We start from the raw sequence: 22557 nt of genomic DNA, 5'->3' as shown, positions 1-22557 counted from the left end.
GTGGAGAGAAAAACTCCCTCATCATCTGGAAGAATCCTCTAACAGAATCAGACTCAATGTGGGAGGGGCCAACTGCCTCGACCGGTTGGGGGGAGAGGAGAAAAATGAGGGAGAGGGAAAAGAGGGGAGAGAAGGGGGGTGGGGCCCACAAATGTAAGCTCTGTCAGACTGTCTATAATGGCAGAGTGGCATTTATAGATGTAATGATGTTATTAATGATAGCAACTAATTAAAAAGCAAATAATAATGAATATATACAAATATATGATAATAATCATTATTATTATGCAACTTAAAAATCGCCATAAATCAAAACAAGATTGTAGTTATCCTTTCAAAGTAGTTCTTACAAAATATATCATATTCAATACTTAATTTTAACTGTCAGTGGTTTAATCTCCATTTTTCATTTCAGAATAAAATAGATATTTTAAAAACACAGTACACTCAGATCTGAGTCCTGCTTCCTGTCAGGATCTGGACATTTGTTACATTAACAATTACATTTAAAATACAAACGTACTTTCGGACAACTCATCTTCTTCAATATTATCCACATGTGAGGTGGGGAAAAGATTTCCCTCCGACAGGCCTCAGTCAGTAAAGTAGATCCCGACCATGTAAAGGAAGTGGCCAGCAGAGGCAGCACTGAGTGATGAGGAAACTGTGCACCACCTTTGACGTTCACATGGTTTGAACTGATTGTAATGGAGTGACTCTCAGAATTGAAAACATAAACAGGTGTAAAAAAAAAAAACATGGACGATGGCTGGATTCCATTTGGCTCTTTCAGTTTCAGGGTCCTACGGTGGCTGGCTCACCGGCACACTGAGAATAGAATGGAGCCATTGTTAATGCTTTATTAATACTTTAATGCTTTTCTTCCTATGACAAGTCAAAATGTGAACTGAGAAAAAGTTTGAACAAGAAGAAAAACCTGACTTAGAAGTCAGATGATGTTTTAATGCTTTACAATGATTTGCACTCACCAGTTAGCTGTAACATTTCCTTCATATGAAGTACATATGCATGTTCACGTGCACGTGCACTCTCTCACACACACACACGCACTTATGTATATGGTTATGAGATCTCAAGTGTGTCTGTAGTTAGGCTCAGAGGGTTCTCACACTGAGGGCGAGGAGGCAGAATGGGCCACCAACAGGTCGTATTATCGTCCCAAGTGAACAAGAGCCACATTGTGTTTTTGTGTCCCTATAGTGAGATAGAATTACCACAGTTTGGAACCCAACTGTAACTATTGAGTTTGGCATGCAGGTATTTTTTTAACAGTTAATATTTATTATGACGTGTGAGGCCATTAAATAAATTTTTACTTTCCTGTGTCTATTTTGAAATTTTTTACAAAATAGGTATGTAACCAATATGTTGTATTTATGACTGAATGTCAGTGTAGTTTGATGATTTTAATTTCATTTAATGACGTGAACAGTGCAGCTTTTCACTGGGTTTAATTTTCATATAGAGTCCTTTATAAATTCTCTCTTGGATTCTGTTGTTGTGGCCAGAGGCCAAATGCCGACATTTCAGTTCAGTTCACTATTTTGAAAAGTTTTAAAAAAGAGATGGAAAAGTAGAGTCTGCACACTGGATTTTAGATTCTGTGCCAAAAGTTAGTTTTCTAATCTGACCGCATTGGGCTACAACTCAGTTTACGCAGACTATAAGACCCTCGATTTATCAGAATATGTATTTGGTATTTGGTGCTTACAGATTCAGCACCAAACAACATGAGGACATATTTCATTAGTCCACATTCAGTCTGAAATACAGTCACAGTGATTCCAACAGATGCTGCGGCAGACATCTCCACAAAGATGTGGGTGGATCATTAATGACAGATCTGTGGTCAGTTTGCTGTAATGGAATAATAATTCACTGACTTCAAATGAGAAATAATAAATAATGTAATTATAAACCTCATTTTACTCTAAAGGAAAAAAAAAACTATAAAATGATATTGAATGATTTATCATACATCCAATAAAGGGTAAAGAGTTACCAGGTTTCTGGTCCTCGTATTTGTTCACTGCTGAGCTCAGAATTAGGATATTTATGTTAGACTGTCTTTTCTCATTAATGTTGTAAATATTGTTATTTTGTTGATGTGCTCAGCATCTATTACACTTCTGTTCTGGGAGCGGGATCCCTCACATGTCTCTTACTTTGAGGTTTCTATGTTTTTTCCCCTGTTAAAAGTTTTTTCTCACTCTTGTTGAGGGTTAAGAACAGAGTAGATTGCACCTTGTTAAGCCAATTGTGTTTTTTGGGCTGTATAAATATATATTGATTGACACTCAGAGGACAACTAATGCAGAAATTGTGTCTATAACACTGTAACATTATTATTGGGGTTGAACTGTGATGTACGTTCCCTTTACAACAAGATCAAACTCTCATGTTTGATATGGACTCTCCTCTGCTCGCAGACAGTGATGCAGAAATACAAAAATGTGTTTGATAATGTTAACAAGTGAAACCCAGAGGAGTTTGATTTGGTCTATGTGCACTTTACTGACACTGGGAATCTTTACTGAAATCCAATATGTCCACACATACTGTATATCATTGATGTGTGGAGATATTCAGTGCAGCTTCAACCTGATTTTTGAAATTTTAAATAAACGTCTTACTCTTTTTCTCTGGTCCTCAGCTCGCTCTGCCTTCCAGTATGTACCGACCTCCGGCTCCTGCAGGAACAGGTGTTTCGAGCTGGTTGAGTTGGATCCTCCAAACTGTCGCTGTGACAACCTGTGTAAGACGTACAACAGCTGCTGCTGGGACTTTGACCAGCTCTGCCTCAGGACAGGTACTTCATCGTCCTCCCCACTCGGCCTCTCATTTGTCTTTGAGCCGTCCTCTGTCTTAACACTTTCATCTTCACGTTCAAATGACGAAACAAGACTTGAGACACAATCAACTTTGTCTTGGTCAAAATATGTGAGTTATTTATTGTAGCAGTGTAGTCAATTCTAATAAACTGTAAAAAACAAACACTTCAAAATTATTTCAAGAGTATTATAGTATGAGTACAGATTCATTCCTGAATCCTCAAGTAAACGTTTGTTTTGAAAAATAAAAATGATTCTTTGCAGTGCAGTGGCACATTTAGGATTTTGCTAAATCAGGGGCCATAAAGGGGCCAAGATTTACACAGAGGGGCCAATTCTATGTCCAACATCCAACACATGCAGTTCCTGATTCAGTAAGGTGCACATCAAGTCATTCCTTGTTTACTGTCAGCTCTGTAGCTTTGGGCAAGGTCACACATCTGTAAATATACTTTATAAATTGTTCAAGGAACAAGGAACAGCTTTCTTTAAAAAACCTGAGGATTGAACCACATCCGGTGGTTCAATCCTCAGTCTTCCCCATCTGCATGCTGAAGTGTCCTTGGGCAAGACACTGAACCCCTAAATGGCCCCTCATACTTGTTGAATGCATTAATTGTAAGTCGCTTTGGATAAAAGATGTATAATAATAATAACATTTACTTGTAATGCACCTGATTTATTTGACAGCTGTAGTCACTACAAGTTACAAATGATGATTTGATAAACATAGCAGTGCATTATAGGTTACACCACCAGTACAGAGTATGTCATCAATAATAAGAGTAAAACACAGACAGGAGTCAATCATTGTACATTTTTACTTGAATATTACATATACATAATATATAGAAAAGTACAGTTAGTTTTAGTTCCCTCCAGTGTGCAGTGGGCAATTTGCAGCTGAGTGTGAAGTGGCCGCGATGAGAATCAGCATCTTCACTTCTGACTTTATTGGTCTCTGCCAATAAAAATGAGGAAGTTTAATCATCTCAGTGTCTTGTTGTTCATGAGTGAGGGGAAGATGTAGATGCAGGTCGGCACAGCGTCAGCAGTAATGCAGGCATCATGTCGGACGGTCGTGGGGAAGAGGGAACGATTCCACCAGTCAGTCTACATTCTGACCCTCACTGAAAGAGATCAATCATCTTTATCTGCCTTTAAGTAAAGCATTAGTCAAATCTCCACATATGATTTTGAAGCCTGATTTTACAGCTGCACAGTTTATTATTTTGAGCTGGAAATAGACCTTTAATGTACATGCACATGACATGAACTGGTTTCTTTATAGTGGTGCTAGCTGTAGCTTTGTGCTGCTGTTTCTCTCTGTGCTTCGTCTACCATTGGTGCTCTGGCTTACTGCTCCCCTCTTCAGCCTGGTGGTCTTTGGTTTACCACGGCCTTGCCACTGAAATCTAATGATGTATTAACTTGTTTTTCTGGTCGTTCTTGGGGCTTTACCATGACGGTGTCAAATCCTGCTTTGAGCTACAACTCTCATCTGGTGTTCTCATCTGTGGGGTTTGGTGGTCCCATGCTGCCGCCTGCACAGCCACACAGTCTGCCTCTGAAGCCCTGCTACACTCATGTATCAGCTTTCATTTCTCAGTGCTTGTGGTTTCAGGTTTTATCCCCTAATTGAATTTTATTTCATTTTATAAAATGATTCTCCTAACTGTTCCTTCCATACACAGAGGGGGGATATGAGTGCAGGAAGGATCGATGTGGGGAGACTCGCAATGAACTGCATGCCTGCCACTGCTCTGAGGACTGTTTGGCCAGAGGAGACTGTTGCACCAACTACAAGATGCTGTGTAAAGGTTTGTTTTATTAATATAAGTCTGTTAGATTCATTTTAAAACATACAATGACCTTTATGATCTTTGTGTGAAGTTTTTTGTAGTATCACACAACCTCTCGAATGATAGCTGGCACTATTTCGCTTTGAAGAGCTTTCTGTTTACAGAAGTAACTAGTAGCATTTGCCTTGACTTTTTAGTTTGGTCCACTTTCTATCCACTAACATGGAGGAGGTGGGATTTATGACCTATACTGCATCCATAAAATGTTAAAGTTATTCATAACTGTAACTTTATTTAATCAAATCACTTTCAAGTTATTTACTCACATCAATGCAACATGGTATAAAAACACTTAAATGTCACCCAACTTTTATGTGTAATTTAAATACATAAAGTTAGCACTTTGGGAAGTGTACGACCTGGTGGTGGCGATGAAAAGTCAGAAATTCTTCCAGAGGAGGATGTTAATGTGTGAATCAAATCTCATGTCAATCCATCTAAAACATTTCACTCCAAACTGCATGAATCTGCAGACGGTGCTTTAGTGAAAGTCAGAGGAACCACAACAATCTGTGCAGTAGTGATATTGTCGTCCTGTCACTGTGTGGTCCACCTGTCTGACGAACCAGCAGCACCACTGCAGAGCCGTGTTGTCAGAGCTAAAAGTGAACATCTCTCTTTCAGGAGACAGCTCGTGGCTGCAGGATGAGTGTGAGGAGATGAAGTCCCCTGAATGTCCAGCTGGGTACATTACATGTTATTTATGTTCGCATGAAATTTCACAATCAAAATCCAAGTTGTGGACATTCTTCCTCCCTGAGAGCTTTTCTAAATGCCACATATCTGAAGTATTTGCTCAGGACTGAATTTGTATTTTCCAATTTGAATCCATGAGAGCGTTTGTTTTCCTCCTCTGATTTTGTGTGTGTGCAGATTTGTGCGTCAGCCGCTCATCATGCTGTCAGTGGATGGATTCAGAGCGTCTTACGTGAAAAGAGGAAACACTGTCATTCCCAATATCGACAAACTCAGTAAGACCTTGATGGGGATCATGGGAGAGGGATTCTTATTTTAGCTGTAAAGACCTTTGAACACAAGACATTGTGGTTGTGTCACTGCTGAACAGGAACACATCGGGTGAAAAGTGAGATTATTATTACTGTAAATGGAGAAATCATTGTGAATAGAACTAGGCACTGTGCTGATTTAGGTGTTTTCTCTGTGCTGCTCTTGTTTTCAGGAACATGTGGAACCCATGCTCCGTACATGAGACCTGTTTATCCCTCCAAAACCTTTCCAAACCTCTACTCACTGGCTACGGTACGGCACACGGCCACTGACATTGTCATGCTCACAACTTTGAACCTCAGCTGTAGCTTTACAGTTTAATCTTAGATTTAAGATCAAATTCAAAATGTCATATGGATGTGGCAGCGCTTGTATGATATGATATGGAGGTCTAAACTTATGGAACTAATTGGGTTTCACTGGACTGAAGTGTTGTGGCATGTTAAAGATAGCGTTAGGCCCAAAGTACAGCTGAGGTGAGACTGACAGGGGAAAACTGATGCTGAGAAATTTGAGTTTTGAGTTTATTTCTGTTGAGCTAAACAAGAGGTGAATTGAGTCACACAAATTTTCTTTTTTTTAAATTTCCCAACACAACAGAAATGTTTCCAGGTGACCCAAAAAAGTGATGAACCTGGCTGTAGTTCAAATAATAAGAAATACAATTTGATTCATTGATTGATTATTAAATAATACAAATATATCATGTTATAAGGTAAAACATGAAATGTCATAACAATATTAAAATATAATTTAATAACGTGACAATATTTTGCTATACAGAAATAAATTTCAGGTTGTAACGTGATAGTGATCTGATTTTCTAACCACTCTTCCGCGTGCTAAGCAAATATGAACGATAGCTGTTGGTTAAATGTTAAAGTCTACAATTTTTCCTCATGAAATGTAGCTGAGCAATAGTAATATGAAAAATAGGCTTTAAATAAATACCTCAAAATTGAATAATAATATTAAGGTAAATGTAAATTTATAGTCCATCTCTGAAAAGGTCCATTAGCACTGAAACAGGAGAATCACGGTGCTTAAATATACAGGGAGATCTTGTGATGGTTTTGGAGGCAGTACAGAGAAAAGAAGACAAATAATAATGATCCAAGTATTAGTATTCTCTTTCAATTTCAGGGTCTTTATCCAGAGTCTCATGGTATTGTTGGCAACTCCATGTACGACCCAGTGTTTGACGCCACGTTCAGCCTGAGGAGCCGAGAGAAACTCAATCATCGCTGGTGGGGAGGACAGCCAGTGAGTCTCTTCTCTCCTCTCCTCTCCTCTCCTCTCCTCTCCTCTCCTCTCCTCTTCTCTTCTCTTCTCTTCTCTTCTCTTCTCTTCTCTTCTCTTCTCTTCTCTTACCATCTGTTTTTCATCAACACTGTGGTTGTTTTTCATTAGTGAGCTGTTATTTCTCTGTGCTGTGATGACGGATCATTTTGCGAATGGTTTGGAACATGAGTGATGTTGAAATGAATGTGTCAGGTCACAGATCAGAGGCCAACAAAAGCAGGGGAGATGCTTCGTTTGAAGCCAACTACAATGTGAGGAGCAGGACTCAGATCTAACAAACTCAGTCTGATAGATGTTATTATCCATTGATCAATGCCAGATGGTAACATGTGATTAATAACTAGCATCATTGTTCGTCCTGAGAAGTCCAAAGCTTTGTCATTAAATATCCTGCTTTTCTGAGGGTTTACTTACAGTAAAGACCAAGTCTGTTCCACAGCATTAATGTGTTGAGTGTAAATTGAACAAATATAATATGGAATCAGAATGCTCTGCTATTACAGCTTTATATATGGTTTTAGCTGGAAGAAGAGAAGTTGCTCTCTGTCCCCACAACTCATACAGTGGGATCTTTTATTTCTCTCATCATGCTGCAGTGAACTACCATGACCCTGGTGACCTCACGCTACAACAGTGTCTTAGTAAGAATCTACGTCAGACTGATACGATAATCAGAATGTACCATTTGTTTCCTAGATCTGGATCACTGCACTCAAACAGGGAGTGAAGGCTGCCACCTTCTTCTGGCCTATGTGAGTCCACACACACACACACACACACACAACACACACACACACACACACACACACACACACACACACACACACACACACACACACACACACACACACACACCTCAATGTTATAAAGTCTTCCCAGCTTTGTTCTCACACAACTTTTTTAAAGGTTTCATTTCCTTTCTTTTCGAATCAGTGCTTTTAGTTTAAGCCTTGTTATTTTGCAACTCAGTGTGACTGTAACTCTTGGTGTGTGTTTGTTAATCTGTGTTTTGATCAGCTGACATGGGCTGTGTCACTGTGTGGGATGTAGATGAAAATAACTGCAGGTGTTCAGGGCAGTTAAATCCTCATTTTGACAAAATAATAATAATAATTTCAACATACATTGTGTTATGAACCTCAACCTGCATGTTATTATAATGCTTGAATGACAGAGAAGGTGAAAGTCACCATGTCCATGAAAAACTGATTTAAATGACTCCCACTTCCTCAACACCCTTTGCAGGAAGCTCAGGTGTTGATGGCACAACCCACTGAATAGGCCAAACTAAAAGAAGAAGTTCCTATTAGCTTCACCAGGTTTACCGTTGCATTGTTAACTACTTTTGTATCTGAGGTTCACTGCCGAGTTACAGTTTGTTGGAAAACTAGACAAGATTGTGCCAGCAAGGTGACCTGAAACAAATAAGATGACCAATAACGTGATGGACGTGTTCAGGACCTGTTGGTGGCACATTTTGGCTCCTGACCCACAGTGTGAGAACCCTCCTGGCTAACTACAGACACCCTGGAGATCTCAGATGGTAGCATCCATCTCATTGTAGAAAAAAGATCAATTTCTTTTGCATTTTACTCGGAGGAGGACTGAGAGAACCTGAGCTCCTGTGGCATTGTTCAAAACAAAGTGCAAACTCTCCAGATTTAAAATAAATACTCTTCCCTTTGATGTGCCTTAAAACACCGCAGATGCTTTGGCCCTAAATCCTCCAGAGACTGTGAATGATTCTGTTCCTCGCTCAGGTCGCTGCACCTATAGCCTGAGGTATAACACAAAGGAACCCACATCTATCTGCACAGAGGAGGCTTTGATGAAGCGGGAGGCAGATCTCAGCAGGGATGGCGTTGGGCTGTTTTCACAGCAATTTGTGCAAATGGGCCTGTTTAAACTATGCAGGATTCCTCTGTGAACGAGGGTCACAGACATGCCAGTCCATAGAACCAGGGGGGCCAGAGTGTGGTTTACAGTGCTTTTCTTGCACTTGGCACTGACAGAGGTGTGTGAGAAGTAAACAGAGAATAAGGCGAAAGAGACGTGTGTGTGTGTGTGTGTGTGTGTGTGTGTGTGTGTGTGTGTGTGTGTGTGTGTGTGTGTGACAGGGAGGCAGAGAGACTGGACGTCTGTGCTGACATTTCTGTGTGGCTAAGAAAAAGCCTTCTCATACATTCACAGTTTAATGTTATAGCACCACTGCGGGGATTGGCATTGGTAATGGGGAGAAGGGATTGTTGCCATGGTGATGGTATAAAAACAGGCAGTGGGATGACGAAAAATTAAGTTAAAAGTATGAACATAGACAGAAGTAGAGAAAGAGAGCAGGAGCCTGCTGTCAAACATTAACACAGTGTAACCACACCTCCATGCCACCCCCCACTGCCTCACACATCAAGCCCCAGTCAGGGCCTCGGTCCTGGGCTTGATGGTTGACAGCTGTGGACTGTATGACAGCCAGCAGCCTGGTTGGTGGCCTCATCACTACACAGGCAGAATACAGCCCGCCTTTGACTCTCGCTCACTTGAAACAGTGAGCTGCCTCTCAATGTGTTCTTCTCCACACGCCTCAACTTTATGAGGCTCTGTGAGAGGTAAAGGTTTAATGGTTGAGGAGGGCAGCCGGATGCCAGAATCACTCTGTTACTGTAAACTGGCTTGTTCATCACCATCATCCAACCTGTTTTTATCCAGAAGAAAGCTAGAGATTGTCGGTCAGGGCTTCCTCTCCACTCCTTTGGATTGTTGCATTTCTCTCTTCACCCGCCTGAGCCAACAGAGTCAACATAAATTACAGCTCCTCCAAAACGAAGCAGCCAGACTCCTCATTAAATAAATTAAATTAGAGCATATGATCCCAATTTTAGCTTTTTTTCATTGGCTTTTTAAGGCCCGTTCTCGACTCGTACCTAACTACATTTTGGATCTTTTGACATCATACGTGCCCGGTCGTAACCTGAGGTCCTCAGTGAAGACCCTGCTCACCATCCCACAGACCAGGCTGAGGACCAGAGGAGACTGGGCCTCTTCAGTCAGGGATCCCACTCTGTGGAACAATCTCCCTGAGGAGATCCGCCTGATAAACTCCTTATCCTCTTTTAAATCTCTACTAAAGACTCATTTTTATAGGTGCTTGAGCTTTCTCCTAGTTCAGATCTTAACGTCTATTTTAATCCTTTCATAATGTTTTATTTTATCTTGTTTATCTTTGCTTTTCTTGCTTTTTAACTGTTTCCTATTGTTTGCCTTCAATCTTTCATTTCTAATCTTCCTCGTAACTGTGTTTTAAAAAGGTGCTTTTTAAATAAAGTTTATTATTATCATCATCAGGGTTTTACACTACACTGTGTGTTTGTGTGTTTTGCAGTGCCATCCCATTAGAGAGGAGGATACTGACCATGCTGCAGTGGCTCCACCTCCCTGAAGGAGAGAGGTGAATTCAGTTAGACATTTACTGTCTGCTTCACACGTCACACTTCTCTCATTTTTCTTCCTGTATTTATTTTCTTTGTCAATATTTCCAGCCACAGCTTAGTAACAGTGGAAAAAAACTGTTTTACCACATCTAAAGTCTTTTTTAGAATCATGTAATGTAGCCCTGCACCACAAAATGAAATGAAATAAAAACAGACTAGTCTTTTCATAAAGCACAAATAAAATTTGAGTTGCGTGCCGACCTGTTCTCCATCCAAGTTTTATATACAAGCTACACAGGAGCACATATCACAGCCAGGGAGTCTTTCACAGATTCTCACTTTCCCTGTGTAAAACTCAGACCTGACTCGTGGCTCTGTTTACCATCTGATGTGGCAGATCAGCAGCTGGTTTCTCCAACATGCTGTTTGACCGTATTAGAAGTGAGAAGCGTTAATACCTTGTGCAAACAGCCACATGAAACGGTAGTGAGAAAAGCCAGCTGTCAAAAAGGGTGGGTGGCACAACGTTGTTTAAAAACAGTTTCTGTCTCTCCAGGATGGTTGAATGAATCCACATGCGATTAGCTCGAAGCGTGGGGGAAATGGTCTCATTATATCTTGCAAAATCAGCTCCAAAGGTTAATCATCTGGAGATAAAATGACAAGTAAAAATATCACAAAGTTTGGTGGAAACCTATTGTTCTGTGTTGCTGAGATATTTTGTTCAAACGGCTAAGTTTTGAAAAGATGTCAAATTTGTAGCGAAGCATTTAAAAAGTGTCATTTCCCAAAACTCAGCTATTGTTTTTCTCACTCATATAACAACCCCAAACAATGCCATGGTCATTATAAGTTATTATTAGTTATTACTGCCACTACATCTGTAGCAAACACATCTTCAACAACTCGTATGTCTCGTTTCAGGCCCTATGTCTATGCCATGCACTCTGAGCAACCAGACACATATGGACACAAAATGGGGCCCATGAGTGTAGAAGTGAGTATTGTGTATCTGCCTGTGTGTGTTTGTACCTGATTAAAAGCTCTGCAGTAAAAGTACAGTGTGAATGCATTAAATAATAATGACATAAGTAGTTTTTATATAATATAAGATAAAGTGCACACATTGTTTTTGCACAGTAGAGAATGTGTGTCCTATTATTGTGGGATGGATGGATGTGTGTAGAGGTGTGTGTTTTGTCTGCATCACCCAAACACACACTCAGGTGATTGCGACTCCCTCTGTGTGTTCCAGCTGAACAACCCTCTGAGGGTCATTGACAGAATCATTGGTCAGCTGATGGATGGACTGAAGCAGATGAGACTGCACCGCTGTGTCAACATCATCCTGGTGGGGGATCATGGTAAGGGAACACACACTGTGCTGTCAAATCATTATTCAATTATTATCAAATCATTATTCAATTAAGAGAGTTCTTTCATCTGAAGCCTTACATGGTAGAAAGAAGCTCCGCTGACAAAACTGAAAAGGAAGAGGAGCTCAAAGGCACTACAGCAGTGTCCCTGTGTGTTCTCAGGTATGGAAGAGGCCCACTGTGATCGCACTGAGTTCCTCAGTAACTACATGACCAATATTGATGACATCATCCTCATCCCTGGGTCTCTGGGCAGAATACGCTCCAGACACCCGAACAACCCTAAATGTGAGAGCAAACATATGTTACATGTTTCTTTTGCACTCCTCTGAATTTCTCTACATCCACGAGCTGGATTGAACTGAGTTTTGTTTTTTGGTATTTTGGCGAATGAACTGAACTGAAGTGAAGGAAAGACCATTGTGGAATTTTGGTTTGGTTTGTAGGATGTGGGGTTTATGATGGTGGTGCAATGGTGATGATGGTTCAATATGCAATATGGTTTATCCTATTTAAAAAGATGCTAAATCCTGTACTCTTTTTTTTCAGATGACCCCAAGGCTGTTGTTGCAAATCTAACAGTAAGTAAGAGCCTCGCATGAAAAAATGTCTGTGAATTGTGAAAGAACAGTTTGAGAATTTCTTGTAGAGTTAAGTTCAACGTGCAACACTGGCTCGATCTTTTCAGTGTAAGAAAGCTGAGCAGCACTTCAAGCCGTACCTGAAGCAGCACCTGCCCAAGCGTTTGCACTACGCCTACAATCGACGCATTGAGGAGATTCATCTGCTGGTGGAGAGGAAGTGGCACGTCGCCAGGTATAGTGGCACCGCTATAACAGGAAGTTCAAATATATGTGATGTAAATACGGGTGTTTAGACGCTAAACTTGGCAGCCGTAAAACTCACACACCTTTCGATGTGCCAGAGGGGACACAGTATAAACAGGCACAGGGGAAGTTCACAAAAAACACAGTCATTATGGTGTTGAATGTTTAAAATGGCTACAGAGAAACTAAAGCTGCTTTCAGGCATGCACTGAACTCCACATATCCTGCTGACATTCTCCGGAGGGGGTGTACGTGTGAACGCAAACGTCTGAGTGAGAGCTTCCGGACTTTCTCCGGCCAACCCTCCAGGAAAGATACTCCGTGGGTTCACCGCCAGCAGTAGGCGTAGTGTGGTGGTGTAGCAGTGTGTTGATGACTCACTAATACACAAGGGATGTGAATATGAAAAAAACTAAAAGCAAACAATCATCTCCATAGGAAAAAGCAAAACCATACACGTAGAAGACACCGACGAAGATGTCAAGAGAGGTTTTGGTGATCGGAGCCGACGCCAGTGTTGATGTTCTGTAAACAGAAACATATGATCTCTGCAGCAGGATTAATATACGTCACATCCTGCCTCTCCCCCCCCCAACCTGAACACTAAAGAGATTTCTGTGTTGTTGTGAACGGGTCTGAGTGGAGAATCTCCGGAGAAAGTCCAGACCCAATTTGGGGGTGGGGTCATGTCTGGAAACGGCTTCAGATTTAGAGTTATGTACAAGAAACTGACATTTCTCACAACTTTTACATGATTTCCAAACCAGAGGGAAATATTATTATATTTATATTATTATTAAATTATTAAATAGTTCTCTTTTGCCCTCATATTATACAGTTTTATTAATTCAGATGACAGATGTCTGGCCTCATGGACCTGTTAGTCAGAATGTCCTTAGTTTTTATGTCTCACTGGTACCTTACCACATGTTTTTGGTTTAAATATAGCAGTAAGCTCAAAAAGTTTGTTTTAGAAAAAAATAGTTTTTATATGATTTGGAGATGTATGCATTCTTTTATCATTTTGCAACATCTTTGGACTGTAGCTCTGTGGTCATACAGATACAATTTGTGGGAAGTTTTTCATAAAAACTGTCAAAGAACCTGTATAGTACCAAATGATGCATTTCTGAGTAGCTCAGTTCATCCTGAATATGACTATAAGACAAGGGATGGAAATCAATTCTGCTATTTGTTCAAAGGGTTGAATCCAAACCGGTGAGGCAGGAAGAGACGTGGCATGTAGATGTGGCGTTTTCAGCCCCCCCCCATCAGTGAAACATCTTGAATTACTTAAAAACACATTGTATATGAACATTGGCTGCTATCAATGCATCATTAACACATGCACAGTGTTAGGTAGGTAAAGGGCCACATCACTGTCAGAGCTGCAGCTGCTGAAATGTTAACGATTTGCTCAAATTAAGTGACAAGTTTGACCTCTTCAGTGATTCAGTGACAAAGTAAATCATCACGAGTCAAAGTGAAAACAAACCACCACAGCTAAAGGTGCTGTGTGTGTGTGTGTGTGTGTGTGTGTGTGTGTGTGTGTGTGTGTGTGTGTGTGTGTGTGTGTGTGTGTGTGTGTGTGTGTGTGTGTCAGGCCTTCTTGTGTAGAGCTGTCATGCTGTTTTGATGATGAACTATGAGAAAGCTACATTCTCACTCACAGCTGCACACACACACACACACACACACACACACACACACACACACACACACACACACACACACACACACACACACAGCTAAATGAAATCCTTGAGGTTTCAGTGCAGCTAAGATAGAGGGCCGGCCTAATCATTGGCACTGAAGCTGTTTACAAACATTTACACACACACACACACGCAGGCACACAGAGGCACAGGCACATATACATTAGCCAATGTCAGTGTAAATCCCAACTGAAAATGAAAACTGCCAAATGAAATACTGATTTTGTCTCATTTCCCCGTCAGCAAGTAATTTACATTTTCAACATGTTTGTGGCTTCACCCAGGACACACACACACACACACACACACACACACACACACACACACACACACACACACACACACACACACACACACACACACACACACACACACACACACACATTATGGTGTATAAGTGGGAGCAGTGTTGTAATGGACACTTAATAAAAAGTGTTTGGTTTTCAATTAGAGGACTGTGGCCTGAGTTGTGTGAAGGAGTAGTTGACCCGGGCTGAGGACTGAAATTTGTTTGTTTGTTTATGCTTTCTAATGCACAGTTTAACCTGGTGTGAACCTCTCTCTGAAACATCTAGATATTTGATACTTGTGAAATTTATGTAGAAATTAAATCTTTGGACTTCTTAAGTGCCCCCTGCGGTCACATAAAAGTCAGTGGCTCTTTACCAGGCACAAAGCAGCACAAAGTGTTTTTCCTAGAAAATTTGTTCAGGCACATTGTTGGTTCATTTCTATCTTCAGGCAGTGGAACGGACTTGGGATTTTGTCACAAAATCTGTATCTGAAGTCAGTGGGACAGTTTTTCTCTGTTATTTAAAAAAAAAAAAAAAAAAATTGAATTGAATACCTTTTATTTTTATTCATGCATTTTTTCAATTTTTTATGTATTTTGTGACGCACTTTGTAAACATGTTTTCATTAGTGCTATACAAATAAAATTATTATCATTATTATTTTAAGGCTCATTATGTACATAGTAATTTGCACCCCTTTAAAAGGAAGATGCACAACGCACACTCTACTTGTTACACTTGAGCAATGCACTTAGATCGTTTAACTAGAACCCAATATGTCAGAGGTCAGGAGAAAAATACTGAAATTACTTTTTACTGCGTCATCCTCTTCCAATTTTTCTTTTTACTTTGAAATCAGATGTCTGCTGATGTTAAAAACATTTCAAACTCCACACACTGACAGGAGAAGTGACAGAATAACATTCTAGAAGAAGCAATATTCTGATGGACATAATGTGTTCCTAAATTTAATTAACAATTTGACATATTTTTGTTGCCAAAATCCAGATTTGCTGTCTTTTAATCACTGTTTTACAGATTCTCAATGAAATTAAACCATCACGTATGCAGATACTTTGATGCTGAGTCACAAATTTTGTGATTAAGTATGAATCTATTATATGATCTCAGGTCAATCACTTCTAACTACAATGTGCATCAGCCACATACTGATCTGTCATTCATACTATTGATTACAGGAAGGTTCCTGAGGGGAGGAGGCACTGTGGATTCGCTGGTGACCATGGATACGACAATAAGATCAACAGCATGCAGGTACATCTATCTGTAATGTATACTGAACTAAATATCCAGAGAATTCTTTCATTTACTTGTAACTATACAGATTCCTTGATTTTATTTAAGTGTTATTTCTTGTAACAGATCACGTAACCTGTGTTATTCACTTCTATTTTCAGACTATTTTCTTGGGGTACGGACCCACGTTTAAATTCAAGACAAAAGTTCCAGCCTTTGAAAACGTTGAGCTTTATAATGTCATGTGTGGTAAGGCTTGTTTTCATCTCATTTCATGGGTCTGGGTGTGTATGAGTGTGTGAGAGTGTGCAGGGGCGCCGCCAGGATTATATTTCACTGCACTGTCGTAACTTTAGTCTCAGTGTACGCACATACTCAGCAAGCAAGTGCACGAGAGAGAGAGAGATTGATTCCTGTCATGTGCTTATTTTTCCACTTTTTTTATTGTGGCGTAGCTCAGGGGGCCTGCACAACTTCAAGTGTTGTACAGCACAATAAAAGCATTCAAGGCCCGGGGCCAGTAACAACATTAACAAAAGCAGGGGAAATGGTAAATGAGTTAATTGTTCACCACAAAACTCACAGTTGCATCTTTATTATAAAAAAATATAGAAATGTGTAGTAATAGTGGGAAAACCAAACAGCTGATATCATCATCATCATCATCATCATTATTATCATCAACAAATCAGGGAAAAAGATGCTAATGACCAAACCAAACCAAAGTGCTGTAATGAACAATCGAAAAACTAGACATTCTCTGGAGGGGATGTGTGAATGAAGATGTCCAATTGAGAGCCTCTGAACGTCCTGCAAAGTTTCTTTCGCCAGTCTCCCCGTAAAAACTGCAGAGAATATCAGAATGAACCGATGTGAGAACACACAACACAGGTTTCACTGCGAGCATTTCCAACAGGCGGCAGACGCAAAAATGAAAGAAAGAAAGAACTCTTAGGTTTTGAGACCCAGTGGACGCAGCCAGTAAATGGAGTCTCATTCTGGAAGCACATTGTTTAATATAACTAATCCTAAACCTGAACTGCTGTTTTTTACAAAGCTTTACAAAGGCTCTTGTGTGTTTGAACGAGGTGAGTCAGTGATGCTCTGTGTTTCACTTCTTCCACTTGCCTCAGTGACTCTTTACGCTGACACTGACTGCTCTCACTCTCAGATCTGCTGGGTCTGAAACCAGCCCCCAACAATGGAACCCACGGCAGCCTGAACCACCTGCTGAGGACTCCCCCCCACAGACCCACCATGCCCGAGGAGGTTTCCAGACCCACAGCCTCCGCTCTTGTTTCTACGGGAACAGATGACCTGGGCTGCAGCTGCGATGACAAGGTCAGCTGTGGTGACTTGGCCCCAGCTTCTTGTAGAACCCTAGTTTTTAGGAGATTGGCTTGTCGGTCAGATCACTTACATCAGTGATGACAACAGTGTAATCGAAATCACCCTCATCCCCATGGTTACCAAATTAGGCCAAAATACAGCCGCTACAGTGATTTCAAATATGTGAATCATTCATCAAGTGAATTTATACTTTTTCCATCTGAAAACTTAAAACTTGTTTTAGTAGGAGCACAGCTATGTAATTAGTAGCTGTTATATGACATGGAAGTTCCATTTAATTATAACAATGAAGACATTTTCACATTGACTATTGGTTCTTTTGCTTTGATAGTATTCTATTCAAGTAACTGCTGAGCTGAGTAAACAGCTTTTAAACAAGCAGTTAAATTGCCTTCAGCAGCAAAAACAACTAAATCATTTTATCTGAACTGAGGCAGCCTGGCAGCAAAGACCATAATCTCCAAATTGTCAATTTCAGGCATCAATCATTGACCGACTCTGATCTGTCGTTCTATAGCAAAGACTGTGTCTGAATGGAGAATCATTACACAAAAAGAAACACCATGTATTTTTGCCCGATCTCTGCGCTGGAGAAAAAGCAGAGGCTCCCAAAAGCAATGTGATAGATTCACCGTGGAACCATGACTATTTATAATATACTACGTGTGAATGCAGACTGGAGTTTTCAAGATAGCATCTCACTTCCACAGAGAGATTTCCTCTTTTTCAGAGGGGAGAAAAAAACAGCATCTGACACTATTTATTAAATGAGTTGATATTATCTGATTGATTTATTAGTATGAAGCTACAGGTCATTTAAACTGAAAACGTAGTCGTCTTAGTGAAAACCATATGACATAGTTTAGTATTAAATGTCGGCATGTCAGAGCTAATGGAGATCCATGAATGCATTTCATATCTATTGCATGTTTGCGTCACTTTTGACAAAGTTGGTCAACAGGCCAATCGATAAAAATGACAATGTAAAACTTGAATGTGATGATGACGCATGGACAATGTTTTGAGTCAGTGCCGTCAGGCAGTTCTGCTGCAGTAACATTTGGTTGTTTGCTCATAATGAAAACTTTACTAAACACTACTCACTGTCACTGTTGGAGAAGATTTCTCGTAAAGAACACATAGGCTGAATCGCAGTGCAAGAGTCCGTTTATTCCATCGTCTACTACAGCTTTTATACCTTTTAAACAATATTGGTGCCAGCGCTGACGTGTGCGCGGACATCTTCTATTTCCAGGAACTTCTCACCTAAAGTGTATGTTAGGGCCTTTCCTGTCGTTGAGTCAATTGTGAGTGTGCTTAGACATGTTCTGGCTGTTAAAAGTGATATTTAACTTACACTTCTTATTAGTTATTACTGGCTGCTCTGCAGAGAGTGTTAGATTGTTTTCTTTTTTTTTATGAATTGTGTTCAGGAACCATTAACCCTGCAGAGGTGACCCAGGAGTTAGTGCTGGAGCTGAAAATTCTAAACTGGAAATTGAAAATCTTAGTTCAAATGAAAAAAGGAACCAAATTCCACTGCAGTAGTAAAGTTATCATAAACATTCCTGATATTTTGGCCTTCCTGCGTTGGTTCAACTCCATTAATGCATCAAACTGATGATTTGAAATGCTGGAAATACTGAGGTTAGCTGCTCTTCTCATGCTCTGCAGAGCGTTGTGTGACTCTTGGAAAAGGCAGAAACCTTTAGCAACAGTACAAACCATCAAACATCTCAAATACAGCACAACAAGAAGGGTTTTCAAATGCAGATGTTGTCTTTTTTTTTACTTTTCTCTTTTGCAGTGCAGTTGATCTTTTTACACAGCACACTTGTAAAAAGACTCATCTGCATGGGCCAATCAGCAGTGATCATTTGTTGACTTGTGAAGATGTATGTGATTACCCTGTTGTGTCTTCTCTTCAGCTTTCTTTAAAACTGAAATGAGCTTGTTGCCTCTTTGCTTTCTGCTGCAGAGCTGGAGTCACTTCACCTCCACCTCCCTTCATTCATTCTGAAACTAAACACGTGATACAAAGAGACAATCTCTCTTTTCATTGACCCATTAACCTTTGGCAACCTTCTCAGTGTATTTACCTGAGTGGCTTGCATTGAAGTGTGGATTGGATTGAAGACCCAGCCCTGCGGCACACTGTTTCACTTTATCTGTGTTTGTCATTCCCATGAAGATCTCTGGCAAGAGATTGTTTCAATCTCCGATCTTTTTGCAGTTGCGTGTAAAAAGTAGGGGCCAGAGAGGTTTGAAAGTGACCCTTGTACGAGGCTATAACCTGGAGTCACTCTGGCTCTGTCTCTTACAGAACAAAGTGGAGGAGCTAAACCAGCGACTGAGGCAAGCTATTGATGGTCAGTCTTCCATGATGCTACTGAAAATGTGTGACGTGTCCTGTATAGAGTTATTCATCTTACACAATGTTATATGAAAACATGCAGGGTCCATTTGCCTTTTTAAATGGACAGAACATGTAGATGCAGCCTTTCAGATTTCTGCCTTAGATTTTTCTATAGGTACTTCTCCAAACACAGTGAATTCCATCCCTAAATAACCAGTCTACTCTGATATGTAAAAGATTATTTGAATGTGATAATATCACGTATCCTGTCGCAAACATCTGCTGTGTGTCAACAGCCACTTGCAAAGATGCATCATCTGACTGTTTAACGTGTTCCTGTTCGTTCTTTGACTCTGTAAAAGTTTCCTGTTACAGTTTCTCCTCTGCTGTAAAGCTCTGTGCTCCTCCTCTCTCAGACAGCAGGAACCTTCCGTACGGTCGACCTGCTGTACTCTTCCGTACCAAATACTCCATCCTCCACCACAGTGACTTCATCAGTGGCTACAGCGAGCCTCTCTCTATGCCCCTCTGGACATCATACGCCGTCAGCAGACAGGTACTGTGCATCCTGTAGCTCTTTACACTCTGCTTAAAGGTTATTAAGTCTTCACTTTGTGTTTTGAACCAGTGTTTCTCAAATGGTGGGTCGCAGGGCCCCTGTGAGTGGGTCACCAATTTTTGTGAGAGAAAAAAAAGTTTTAGGAGAAAACTGTTTAGTGCCATGCTTTTATTATGAAGGACATATGCTGGATGACCCAGAAACAACATAGAATATTAATACATAGAAAATTGTATGTCCTTGTTTGAGAAGTAAAGAGTGTCCAAAGACTGACACCCACAAATCTCTCAAATTAGCACCTAGTAATAGTAGAGTGTTCATTTGACTGCAGGTTAAATGCACAGCAGTTCATTAACTCTATAAAGATTTCTCACCCCATATTGTTGTGATTTTAGAATATATTTCTCTTAATAACACAGTTGCCAAACTTATTGTTTGTTTTATTTAATTAAAATATATGATGACGCATTTGAAACAGCTAGTGGCTTAGTGTTGTCAAGATGAAACTGAGGTCTGTACAGGTCTGTGCCTGCAACAGTACGATTCACAGCTTTTCAAAACTCAAGTAGCGCCATCTGCTGGCAAAAGCACAGTTGAACCTTTTTCCCTCTATGTACCTTCTCTCTCAGTTCATAGACAATTGCTCTGATAAGATACACAACTGTTAAACAACTGACAACCGCACACAGTTAAATCTACGACAGAAGTCAGTAGACCTATGACCTGCTGTGGAACAAAAGCTCTTTGTTATGTTTTAAAGAAAGTTGCATTGTGCCTGTATCCAGACGATGAACCCAACCCTGTGTGTGTGTGTGTGTGTGTGTGTGTGTGTGTGTGTGTGTGTGTGTGTGTGTGTGTGTGTGTGTGTGTGTGTGTGTGTGTGGTCCTCCAGGTAGAGGTGTCTCCTCTGCCAGATGCTCTGTCCAACTGTGTGAGACCTGATACCAGAGTCCCTCCAGTCTACAGCCAGTCTTGCACCAACTACAGAGCAGACAGACAGATCACGTACGGCTTCCTGTATCCACCACGTAAGTTTACCTGCACAGCTTCAGTGCTTAAATACAGAGAAGGGACTTCAGAAAGTATTCAGACCAATTTATTGTGTTGCAAAATTTACAGTTTGAACATTCATCTATTGTCAATTATCCACAATGATGAAGTGAAAACCAAAATAATACTTTTACTTTCATGTGGGTTGAGTGTGGACCAATGGACAAAATGTCAATTTTAAGATCACACAAGAAAAAAGTTTTTTGTTTAAAATTATACAAGTTGCTGTCTAAAACCAAGTCTGTGATTTGTTTGCTTAATAGTTTTAAACAAAGATTCTGCACTAGCCATAAAATTACATTTTCACAGTCTGGGACTCAGCTTTATATTCAGTTCAAACATTGGGATATTAGATCTGAGAACATTACACAGTTTGTAAGTCTTTCTTTTTCTTTATTGACAGAATTATCCTCAACGATAGACAAAAAATATGATGCTGTCCTTATCACCAACACGGTTCCCATGTATCCTGCATTCAAGAGTAAGTGTGTTTTTTTCCCTGTGATATGTGAGTGGAATCCTGCTCAAACTTATGTTTCATCACCACATCCTCTTTGCTTGTTTCTCACTGCCGCAGGAATCTGGGGCTACTTCCAGAGAGCACTGGTGAAGAGATATGCCACTGAGAGAAACGGAGTGAACGTACTCATTGGGCCCATATTTGACTACAACTATGATGGTGTCAGGGACTCGGCAGAAAAGATTAAAGAGTAAGAACATCCAACATCCTTGATTTCAGCAGTAATGCAGCTACACACATTTTCATCTTTTTGTTCAGTTTTTGAGGCGTAGAATTCAGTCCAAACTATTTCATTAGTTTTAAAATATAAAGAATTGTAAAAAAATATCATATCCACAACAACAAAATGAAACAATAACCCACCTGAATAACTCTGCCGACCGGTTCTGGAGTCTCCCCAGGTGTTGACCTGATTCTGCTTTGCCACCAGTGGACAACTTAATGACAATAAGCATTATTATTGATCACTGTTATTGTTGACATTATTATCTATTATCTAAATAATATTTATTTGCGACTAGACAAGGACAAATATTAATAAATGTAATTATTATTATTATTATTATTAGTAGTAGTAGTAGTAGTAGTCGTAGTAGTAGTAGTAATGTCTCTTGTCTTGCAAAGTTAATATAATACTACTAATAATGATAATACTACTACTAATAATAATAATATAACTAACAATATCACCCATGCATTACCATTATTGTTTTCATATTAATACAGCCAACAGAAATGTGATGAGCCAGAACACACTATAATTAACATATTATGAAAACTTCTCATGAAGTTTTAATTTGTGTTC

General features: G+C 40.0%; 1 protein-coding gene across 1 annotated transcript in view; it reads left to right on the top strand.

The window, feature by feature from the left end:
• Positions 1 to 22557, top strand: part of enpp2 (ectonucleotide pyrophosphatase/phosphodiesterase 2) — a 33951-nt gene that overhangs the window by 3187 nt on the left and 8207 nt on the right. The window contains exons 3-23 of the mRNA XM_035162803.2: positions 2675 to 2830; positions 4547 to 4672; positions 5339 to 5399; positions 5588 to 5685; positions 5895 to 5974; positions 6866 to 6985; positions 7721 to 7776; positions 10401 to 10466; positions 11374 to 11446; positions 11705 to 11813; positions 11988 to 12113; positions 12375 to 12406; positions 12514 to 12641; positions 15860 to 15935; positions 16079 to 16166; positions 17089 to 17258; positions 19591 to 19636; positions 20040 to 20179; positions 21075 to 21210; positions 21636 to 21713; positions 21810 to 21942. Of these exons, the coding sequence (XP_035018694.1) occupies positions 2675 to 2830; positions 4547 to 4672; positions 5339 to 5399; positions 5588 to 5685; positions 5895 to 5974; positions 6866 to 6985; positions 7721 to 7776; positions 10401 to 10466; positions 11374 to 11446; positions 11705 to 11813; positions 11988 to 12113; positions 12375 to 12406; positions 12514 to 12641; positions 15860 to 15935; positions 16079 to 16166; positions 17089 to 17258; positions 19591 to 19636; positions 20040 to 20179; positions 21075 to 21210; positions 21636 to 21713; positions 21810 to 21942 (2098 nt within the window). The remainder of the gene's footprint in view (positions 1 to 2674; positions 2831 to 4546; positions 4673 to 5338; positions 5400 to 5587; positions 5686 to 5894; positions 5975 to 6865; positions 6986 to 7720; positions 7777 to 10400; positions 10467 to 11373; positions 11447 to 11704; positions 11814 to 11987; positions 12114 to 12374; positions 12407 to 12513; positions 12642 to 15859; positions 15936 to 16078; positions 16167 to 17088; positions 17259 to 19590; positions 19637 to 20039; positions 20180 to 21074; positions 21211 to 21635; positions 21714 to 21809; positions 21943 to 22557) is intronic.

Source organism: Hippoglossus stenolepis, chromosome 8 (genome assembly GCF_022539355.2).
Source record: "Hippoglossus stenolepis isolate QCI-W04-F060 chromosome 8, HSTE1.2, whole genome shotgun sequence".
NCBI lineage: Eukaryota > Metazoa > Chordata > Actinopteri > Pleuronectiformes > Pleuronectidae > Hippoglossus > Hippoglossus stenolepis.
The sequence above is the reverse complement of the archived record's forward strand: the minus strand, read 5'-3'. Positions and strand labels throughout refer to the sequence as shown.